This window comes from Solea senegalensis, linkage group LG4 (genome assembly GCF_019176455.1).
Source record: "Solea senegalensis isolate Sse05_10M linkage group LG4, IFAPA_SoseM_1, whole genome shotgun sequence".
Lineage (NCBI taxonomy): Eukaryota > Metazoa > Chordata > Actinopteri > Pleuronectiformes > Soleidae > Solea > Solea senegalensis.
Window position 1 is genome coordinate 25776924 of NC_058024.1, and position 10472 is coordinate 25787395.

General features: G+C 39.9%; 1 protein-coding gene across 1 annotated transcript; it reads left to right on the forward strand.

The window, feature by feature from the left end:
• The first annotated feature begins 503 nt into the window (after nucleotides 1–503).
• Nucleotides 504–10112, forward strand: LOC122768530 (RNA-binding protein 5-like). The gene is made up of 25 exons (XM_044024593.1): nucleotides 504–588; nucleotides 1982–2033; nucleotides 2111–2321; nucleotides 2434–2574; nucleotides 3085–3154; nucleotides 3520–3593; nucleotides 4360–4443; nucleotides 4551–4611; nucleotides 4715–4783; nucleotides 4873–5033; nucleotides 5827–5924; nucleotides 6198–6285; nucleotides 6381–6449; nucleotides 6547–6619; nucleotides 6711–6814; nucleotides 6973–7099; nucleotides 7318–7409; nucleotides 7517–7687; nucleotides 7779–7922; nucleotides 8167–8241; nucleotides 8325–8504; nucleotides 8697–8771; nucleotides 8844–8947; nucleotides 9422–9551; nucleotides 9712–10112. Exons 2-25 carry the CDS (start codon nucleotides 2017–2019, stop codon nucleotides 9835–9837), a joined length of 2544 nt encoding a protein of 847 aa, XP_043880528.1. The 5' UTR covers nucleotides 504–588; nucleotides 1982–2016; the 3' UTR covers nucleotides 9838–10112.
• Nucleotides 10113–10472: the final 360 nt, after the last annotated feature.

Genomic DNA, 10472 nt, shown 5'->3' on the forward strand with positions numbered 1-10472 from the left:
TCGAGACAAGAGTGGGCTTTCAAAAACTGTGAGGGGACCGATTAAAAAACAACAACCAGCAACCAACGATGACAAGTAAATAAATGCAAAACGGTTTCATCACAAATAAGGATAAAACAAGGCTTAACTCATTTAATAAGGTCACAGGATTCAGCCTAAGCCAACGTTTGAAATTAAACTCAAAAATCATGTACATAGCACAATAGTACTTATTACAGTAAAACCTTAAAATCAACAAATAAAGAACTAGGAGTATAACATACTTATTACTGCAGAACTGTTTAAAACCATCTTAAGTAGATGCGACAAAACACTCAAAATCATCTCAATATTACCATTATTACCATTATGATTCAAAATTAAATTATCATTAATTGGAGAAGGCTACCTACAAATGACCATAAATATTATATTGATAAATAATTGATCCACACTCCATACCAGATGGTGGCGGTAATGCACCAAATCGTCGTTTGCCAACCGCCATTAAACCTAAATAAAACAAATAAAAAACGGAAGAAGAAAAGGACAGACTTGTTCTTTCACAGACTGGAAGGACATGCATTCATAGCAAGCTTCGCTAATCAGGTCAGTGCAAATATATGTCATTTAAATAGTTGTTTTTCGTCGTTCGGTCAACATCAGCTGAGTTACGGCTGAATTTAAGGTCTTTACCGTTTCCGTCAAACGTTTAAGGTAACGTCGTTCGCTAGCTTTTGTTTTCGTTAGCCGAAGTGGCCTGTTTGCTTTCGTGTTAGCAAAGGGCTAATGCTCGCTTTACATTCGAAAACGAAAAGTGATGTTTTAAGGGCACATTTAGCTGTATTTTAGCTGAAGTTCACGGCATCTGAGACAGCTTATACCTTTGTCTTGTTGGCAATTAAGTTGTTTAAGGTCAAGCCAGTGATATCACCCGCTATGACCTCCATGTGTTAAACTAAAATAATAACATGAATAACACTTTTACTAAAAGTTGTGTGGAATGAAATGTTGTCTGCAGCAATCATCAATATACATGTAGTCAATAAAGAAGTATAACAACAGCATCAAAATACAGAAAATCCACAATACTTTAACCTTATTCATAATAACTTTTCTGTACAAGTACTCATATCACACTGAACCAGAAAGTGAACCATTAGAAACGGCACGTTAAATATTGTCAAGTTAGAACGTTCACAAAATCATTGCACACATTGTCAATCAAACTCAAACTTTTAATGATTTCTTTGTTATATGGAGTAAAGAAACAGAAATGATTCACATTTAAGAAGCTGAAACGATCGGAAATCTTGTTTTAATAATTGTCAAAATAGTTGACGATTAATTTAGTAATTGTTTCATTGCTAGCATAATTCCAGAAGATGACAGTAATGCAACATCATGGATACAAGCAGTGGTGTGGGGGGGAGACTTATTGTTTAAGTCTAGAAATTACTTAAACAATAATGTGTGGAGGTCCATCTAAAGGGCCACATTAAATTCAGTCACCAGGGCCGGGCTTCCGTTGGCCACAGGTTGTACTTTGGGCATGCCTGCCTTAAGTGTACTTGTGGCCCCTGGCCCACTGGAATGCTGTAGGTGGTGCCCTTTAAATTTTAACCCCTGCCCTTCCAATTGTCTGTGCACACCACTGGATACAAGCTGCTGTTAAATCCCATAGAAGAAGAAACAAAGCATGATGATTGTAATAGATGCTTTGATCTTCAAAGCAGGTGTTGAATTCATTAAAATATCTAAAATCCAAAGCTGTCTAACCAGAATACACTTAATTAAACTAAGGCAAGTTAGCCAGAATAATCGAGCAATGTGGTCATTGAAGAGGTGTTACCAACAGCTTTCTGTAGTTGTTTCTGAGGATGAACATTGAAATAGTTCATGGAAATTCCATGAAAACTATGCACCATGAAGCTTCAGTTTGTTTATCTGTTAACCCTTTTTAGCTTTTCACTGACAGAAGTCAAATATTTTTTCCCTACAGTTTCTTGATCGAGCACGTGTTCTCTACAGTCAACCATGGGAAGCGATAAAAGGTAAAACGAAACATCAGCCAGCTGTTGTGGCACATGTTCATTGTATTTATGTCATCGGTTGGTTCTTGTTTTTACAGGACCAGTCGTGGAGAACGTAGTGGAAGATATGGTTCAGATGGAAGGAGAGAGGATCTAGACTGGCATGAAAGGCGAAGTAGAGATGCAGAGAGGGATTATGACCGGCGCTGGGCAGATGATAGACACGATGATAGGCACGATGATAGACACGATGATAGACACGATGATAGACACAGAGAGCGCTTTGACGACCGCAGAGACAGTCCACAGGTAAGTGAATATAGGAACATCTTTATCTTTTTCTCACCTGTAGAAGCAGAAACCACTGGAAATGTCAAAATTCAACACTAACAGCATTACATTTTTGTTTTGTCTATACTAGAGGGGGCGAAAACGGCACAACAGTGACAGATCTGATGATGAATATGATGATTATCCAGACCAGGACTACAAAATGGAGTCAGAGGAGGAGAGCAGGACTATTATGCTTAGGGGCCTCTCTCTCCATGTTACAGAGGATGATGTAAGCTTACAGTTCTTCTTCTTCTCCTAATTTATGACAGGCTGTTCACCGAGAGGTGTAATGCTGCCCTTCACAATTTGAAGGTCTTAATCCACAGTTTGAAGTTCACCCTTTTTAATCGTGAGCCAGAACTTTGAGAGTATTTTTTAAAGGGTAAAGTCACACGAGATAGGAATGGTCATTTAAAGAAAAATGCCATTGGTGGGGTGTTAACCTACAATAATTGTAGTTGTATGGACATTCATGCGTGTTTTAACACAAAAGCCTGTCAGAATTCCTCCTACAGTGATGATACACTCTGTAGCATTCAGAACTACACTCAAAGCAAAAGTTTTTGTTTTTTTTACATGGATAACTTAGTAAGGAGTCAAGTGACAAGAACCACAATTGCTTTTTAGTTTGCTAACAGAGCAACTTTGATCTCTTTGTTTGATGTTAAAAAAAATTGAAAAACACTGAAGAACAGCAGCTGTAGTCGGATGACTCTGACCGCCTGTCTCTCTATTCCAGATCCGCACAGTACTCGAGCAGCTGCAGGGACCGCAGCCTGTGGACATACGCTTGATGAGGAAGAGAACAGGTGATTGATGCCTTACAGTGGCGCGTGTCTCACCCTCAGACAAAATGCACCAGTCATAAAACCCACTTTTACCACTATATAAAATGTCATACCAGTTTCAGAGGATCCTTTATGTCTCTTTTGGTGATGCGGTCAGGTGCAGTATGTACGATACCTCTATCATGTTAGTAGCATCATTTCAAGCTATGGTAAACAAAATGCAGCAACCATCCTCTTGACCTTATGAGCACCCTCCTCCCCACCTCCGTTTTTTGTTTTTTTTTACACTTTGAATTGGACTGTACAAGACCCAATGTGAGTTTGCATGTTCCATCAAAGCATTCTAACTAACACACCTCCCATCTATATTTGAATGCTGTCTCTAGGTATAAGCCGAGGTTTCGCCTTCGTGGAGTTTTATCACTTGCAAGATTCTACCCGATGGATGGAGACCAATCAGGTTGCCTCAATAATCACCAAGTCTAGAATTAAAGCTCCAGTTAACTAATGCTGTGAGGGTGATGACTGTTTGCAGAGTTCAGTTAGTCAGTCCAAAAACTGTGATATTAGAATCAATTATTTTTTTGATATCACACACTTGGATGATTCATTTTCTAACGATACAGTAACATTTCCTGCCAAATTAAAATCATCTTTCAGCTGCTTCTCTTAATGTGTTTTATAAATTTAGGCATAAGTCACTGTATTTTCTGAAATGCAGTGATGTATTCTGCATGTGTCTGTTACATGCCCAGTCAGACACCATGCCTCTCTTTCAATATTAGGGTTTTTTTTATTAACAGAGTGGGCCCCAATGTTTTAGTTTTCACTTCCCTGTGGTTTCATAGCACATTTTGCTCCAGCTCAGTCACTTGGATATTTTCCTCATTTCCATTTAAAATCCGAAGACTGGAATGAGACTGGGATGAGCTGGCAGCACTCCGGTCCCAAACACACTGAACTGTTTTTGAGGCCTCATCTCCTCGTACACAGAATTGCAGTTCTCTCTCGCTCTCTCTAAATCTCTCTGTCAATCTCTCTTTCTACCTCTGTTCCCTTGTACTCCCCAAAGACACTCTACCTAACCAGCGAGTGTAAGCCTAGCCACTCTTTCCCTGTTCCAGATGCTCTCACTCACTGGGTGGGGTAATGGCAGGATCTCACCTGCTTCTGTGGCTTGAATATGTCACAATTTGAAATAACTGGGGACCCTCTGACTTTCACAGAACAACTTGGTGATCCAGGGGAAAAGCATTGCAGTGCACTACAGCAACAGGAGACAGAAGTTTGAAAACTGGCTTTGCAACTCTGTGAGTGGTTTTTTTTTTCCCAACACATTTTTTTGCTTTGTTTTTTGTGTTTCTGCTGCATCGGTAAACTGGAAAAACACAACACATTTTCACTGACTTTGTTACAGTGCGGTCTGTACAATTTCCGGAAAAGGCTGAAGTGTTTCAGGTGTGGAGGAGCCAAAGTTGGTGAGTTGGTAGCCTTATCAAACCATAGGTATTTTCTTTTAAATTGGATTTGTCCTCTTGTCCAGACCAATACATTGTTACTCTTTGTTGTGATGGCGTGTAGATGGAGAGACCCCCGCAGTAAATGGGTTAAACATGGAATCTCAACATCCAGGAGATTACAATGGAGATAGTGAGTTGTTGTTTTTTCTACTGCACATTCAAAGTATTTCATCTTTACAACATTGTGCATTTTTTCATTGTGACTGTTTTTGTTAACAGCAATCATTTTGAGGAACATCGCCCCCCTTTCAAGTGTCGATGGGATTTTGAACATACTGTCTCCCTACGCCAATCTGTCTGTGGGCAACATCCGCCTCATCAAAGACAAGCAAACAGGACAAAATAGAGGCTTTGCTTTTGTTCAACTCTCATCCCCCCTGGTATGTACACAGTCAGTACAAGGGATGGGCATGAATTATTTGTTTGATTGTTAATGTCAATCACTGAACGACTGTTCGTTATTACTAGGGCTGCAACTAATAATTATTTTCTTAATCATTTAATCTGTTGATTTATTTTCTTCATTAATCAAGTACTTGTTTGTTCTATGAAATGTCACAAAATGTTGAAAAATGTTTCCCAAACCTGAAAATGATGATGTTCTTGAATGTTTTGTTTGATCCAAAGACCAAAATTAACATGTTTTAATGACTTCTTAATTATAGAAAAAAACACTCAATAGTTGACAATTAATTTAGGAATCCATTAATAATCATTGCTGCCCTGGTTATTACAATAAAAATAAATACCAAATTGAGCAATAATTTCAATGATTGCGTTAGGAAGCAAACATGCAGTCTTCAATGTCAATTTGATTTGTGGTGCATCCACGACCACAAGGTGGCAGCAGCAGCAACTCTTCAAAGCCTAAATGAAATGTACCAGGGTCATTGAATGCATCATGTTAGCTGCCTCTCTTGGCTCAACACACTGTGAAGCCTACATTAATCTCACTAATTCTCATGTGCAGGGGGTTTGTGGTTAGTGGGCTGTCAAATTACATTACATGTCATTTAGCAGATGCTTTTATCCAAAGCGACTTACAATAAGACCAAATATATCAAATATCATTTTTAGCTTGAAAAGCCCAATCCCTAGTCAGTGCAGCATCATTTTTCGAGGGAGTGTCAGTGTACGCAAGTGTGACAATGCTGTGTCTTTACTTGCTTACAGGAGGCTTCTCAGCTGCTCACCATCCTCCAGAGCCTTCAGCCACCTCTGAAACTGGATGGGAAAACAATCGGTGTGGATTATGCCAAAAGTGCTAGGAAGTGAGTCATCACACCTCACACAGCTTGGATTCATATTTAGCTTTCTATGAATAGAATCCAGCACAGTTAAGCACCTTTGGGGCTTGGGGTAGTGCATGACTACACATTGTGGATGATGGAATTTTAATTATACATGCTACGCAATACAATACAATACTTTAAAAATGTATTTATTTTCTTGGGGGAAAAGAATGTTATGTAGAAATCCTACAATTAGGGGCTAATTTCTTTTGCCATATTTGTTGAAAAATGAACGCCCTGTGTCTTTTTCAGAGACTCTGCACAGCACGATGGGACCAGAGCCTGCGCTCTCTCTGCAGCCAGCACAGCCATCGCTGCTGCCCAGTGGTCGTCCAGCCAGGTATAATTATTTGGTTTTTCTTTGTGTTCAAAACACGATGCAGTTTTATATATAGCTTGTGTTGTTTTGTGTTGTTAACTGACTTGTCTCTTTAGTTGAAACAGGGTTCAGGGGCTTCCTCTGAATACGTTCCTCCAGAGGTCGTTGCACCGCCACAAACGCAGGTCAGTTTATTTAACTTTAACTAAGTTAACTTTATTGTGATAATGTTTCTTTTTAATGAGGACGAGCCATGATTTTCTAACTATTTTTCTGACTTAGGGACAGAATTTCCAAGTGTGGCGGCAGCAGCTGGAAGGATTGACTCCTGTCATTGGAGATGGATTACTCGGAGGTAATAACGAGGTGTTAATCACTCACAGTGTTTTGGTGCCTTTTTTTACACAAAGTTTAAAACTGCAATTTTTAATTGCTCCCGTCACCAGCTGCTCCAGGAATCAAGACATTACTCCCTGCTGCCAGTGGTGTGGTCCTTTCACAGACGGCTCAATTCTACCAGCCTGTCGTCGTCAGCCAGCCACTTATACAGGTAGTTACAACACGTCATCTACTGTACAGTCATCAGACAGACCTATTCATTGTTATATGAATAATATAGTGTGTATATAATGTAAGGATTATAAGTAACGCTCTCTAGTATTGTGTGATGGATGTGGAAGATAATCGTGATTCATTTGCACTTTGCAGCCACATCAAGTAGCGAGTGTGGTCGATGTCGTGCATCAACACCCTGCCAGTGTCTGTGCTCCATCACTGGTAACACCAGCAGGTTCCTCAGTCACAGCCTGTGCCGCCCCGACTGCTAACACGTCAGGTAAAATAATTCATTTAGCTGCATGTACCGTCTATAATTTAGAGACAGGCCGCTTGTTGCTGTTTCGATATAAAATGAATAAATTGTTAATTTAAGTGTATTGATTTGCCGAATCATGATAATCTAATATACTGGTGATGATGAAAGAGAAAATGCCAATAATAACATAGCATCATACTGTATTTGATCTGCCCTGGTGTTTTTTTGTTTAACTGCAGATGTCCCAGATTCATCCTCGTATCAGTACGACGAGTCTTCAGGTTACTATTACGATCCACAGACTGGCCTGTACTATGATCCCAGCAGCCAGGTATGTGCAGAATCAAAAAATCCTTCCAAACACTCTTGTCTTTTATTTGTTTTTATCAGAACTGTGACTTTAAATGGCTTTTTAATTTTTTTTCTTGTCGTCAATAGTACTACTATAACTCAGAGACACAGCAGTACCTGTACTGGGACAGCGAGAAGCAGACGTACTTTCCTGCATCAGCAGACCCAAACGCAGAGAAGATGTCCGCAGCAAGCTGCTCAAACAACAAAGAGCCCAAAGAGAAAAAAGAGAAGCCCAAAAGCAAATCTGCACAACAGGTAAATGCTGCTTTTCAAAAGGTATTTTAATTTAATTTAAGGCTATTTTGTTGTGTCTTTTAAAATAAAAATATTGTCAATGAAATTGCAGATTGCAAAAGACATGGAGCGGTGGGCAAAAAGCTTAAATAAGCAAAAAGAAGGTTTCAAGAGCACTTTCCAAGGACTGTCTAAGGAGGAAGAGAGGAGAGAGTCTGCAGCTGCTGATGCTGGTTTCTTCCTCTTTGAGAAGAAGGTAGTGTCATTGTTAGACCCTCATACTGTTTCTTATCAGTTGGATAAGTGTCATGGTGAATAAGAAATAAAAAGTTCATCTGGGAATGCATTCTTGCACAATACTTCACATCTGACATGAAGTGCAGTGAGTCCTTTGGCTGTCATTAGCGTTTTGGTCATAAAAACTAGGACATGAGAGACTGGCCTTTATCTTCCAGACCATCTTGTGTTTTACATTTCATTTGTCTCTTGTTTCCTTTCAGCAAAGTGGAGGTTTCGAAATGTCACCCCTCATGAATGAACAGTTCAGGATCCCTGAGCAGGAGACTCCAGATAAGGTTTCTTTGCGCCTTTGCCGTTATTTCCCCCCTTGACAATTATTAATGGAGTCAAATCTGTTAAATCTGCTCTCTAATTGCAGATTGCCCCCGTTGTTACCTATAATGGCGACAGTGACCCAGAGGAGGGTGGCTCAGAGAGAGCGGTCGAGGACGACGGTAACATAACAGACTGGAAGAAAATGGTTTGTTTGCTGTGTCGGCGTCAGTTTCCCACCAAAGACGCTCTGTTGCGTCACCAGCAGCTCTCTGACCTCCACAAGGTGAGTGTGGAAAACGGCAGTGGCCATGAATATTCCGGGCAGTGCCATCTGTTCAGTGTAGGACAGAAATGTGAAAATGGAAAAGATATTATAGATCTTAAACGTGATCGTGAATATAGATGGAAATAGGATATTTTACATGATGGTGTTAGCTCGTGTTAGCTCGACTAACGTTTTCTTTCAACTTTGTAGCAAAATCTGGAAATCCAGAGAAGGTCGAGGCTTTCGGAAGCTGAACTAGAGGAGCTGGAGAGGAAAGAGACGGAGGTATTTGGCTCGTAAGATGTTGTCCAGTCTTTCTCCTTTCATAGTCTCGCTAATGTGTCGTGGTCATTTCAGCTGAAATACAGAGACCGAGCGGCAGAGAGGAGGGAGAAGTACGGTGTCCCTGAACCTCCTGCACCCAAGAAGAAGAAACGCTATCAACCTCCAGCCCCAACACAGTAAGTGTCACTCACAGTTTTTCAGTATGTTTCCACGCACAGTGAACTACGCTCGATGGCACCATTTTCCCTTTTTCAGCTTGTTGGTATTTGGTGTTTTCTTGTTTGACGGTTCGTTAGTAGCTTGGAGCCTTTTCGACCATTTGTGCACTTAAAAGTATTCCATTCTTCAAGCTGACACAGCATGAACTCGGGTCTCCTCAGTCCAAATAAAGAGCCGCCCTGGACTGTTTCTTTCTCGCTTCCTTCTTTTTAATTCTGGGTCAAACCCAGAGGTGGGATCTGTGGAGCATGTGCAGATTTGCCCAGGCCAGTTTGAGTCTGAATGAAAGTGTTCATGCAGTAATTATTCGGCTTCTAACGACATTATTGAGATATTTGATGAATAAACTTTTATTTGGACTATCACATATTTTAAAGAGTCTGGTTTTAGTAAATGTACGGATTGTCACGACCCGTCTTCCACCTCCACAGAGACTACGAGCAGCCGACCAAAGACGGCCTAACAAGCGATAATATCGGGAACAAAATGTTGCAAGCGATGGGCTGGCAGGAAGGCAAAGGCCTGGGGCGCCACCAACAGGGCATCACTACTCCTATTGCGGTGAGGAAACTAACATTCAAAAATAACAGATGGAATAAGCCTCTCACTGTGTTCTTATTTCTTTTTTTTACCCACTCGTGAAGTAATTAGCAGTGTTACCTGAGGGGGGCACCAGTGTCCGGTCTGCCTACTCTAATAGCTGCTCCTTGTCTCCCTGCAGGCTTCATTAAGGACCAAGGGAACAGGCTTGGGTATAAAAGGAAGCGCGTACGAGCTGACAGCATCTGACACCTACAAGGATGCTGTTCGTAAGGCCATGTTTTCACGCTTCACTGAGATCGAGTGAGCTGAGTGTAGAGAGGAGTAATTGCAAGGAACTGTGAAATCCTGAGAATTGTGTGTGGCCAAATGACTTTACTGTGACATGAAGAAGACGAGAGAAGAGGAAAGAAAAGCCCCCTCTCCCTGTACAGATATAGACTGTAGTTTTTATTCCATTTATGTACATAATGTTGGATATAGGTTGATATTTTGTCACGAAAAAGTTTGTTTCTTTTTCCTTTTGTCAAAATCAATCATTGTGATGATTAAACCTGAACTGTGCCCACAAATACTAACAAATATGACTTTGTTTTTGACTTTGTGTGTGTGTGTGTGTGTGTGTGTGTATATAGATATATATGTATGTATGTATATATATGTATATGTATATATATGTATATGTATATATATGTATATGTATGTATATGTATATGTATGTATATGTATATGTATGTATATATATATATATATATATATACATATATATGTGTATATATATACATGCTAAGTGTATAATATATTTGAACAGAATGTGACAAATAGAAAAAAGCAAATGCACTATAAGCAGCAACATTTATCCAGAGTTTAACAAGCATTTCAAACCATAAAGGCCCAGAAATAATATGGAAAAACAATGGCTGCCCTAACCTTTCAAAATAA

Bases quoted from the DNA above. Each gene is read 5' to 3' on its own strand.
- LOC122768530 (XM_044024593.1), top strand. The intron at 3,594-4,359 runs GTTGCCTCAATA...TGACTTTCACAG, and splicing joins GATGGATGGAGACCAATCAG to AACAACTTGGTGATCCAGGG. The intron at 4,784-4,872 runs GTGAGTTGTTGT...TTTTGTTAACAG, and splicing joins AGGAGATTACAATGGAGATA to CAATCATTTTGAGGAACATC.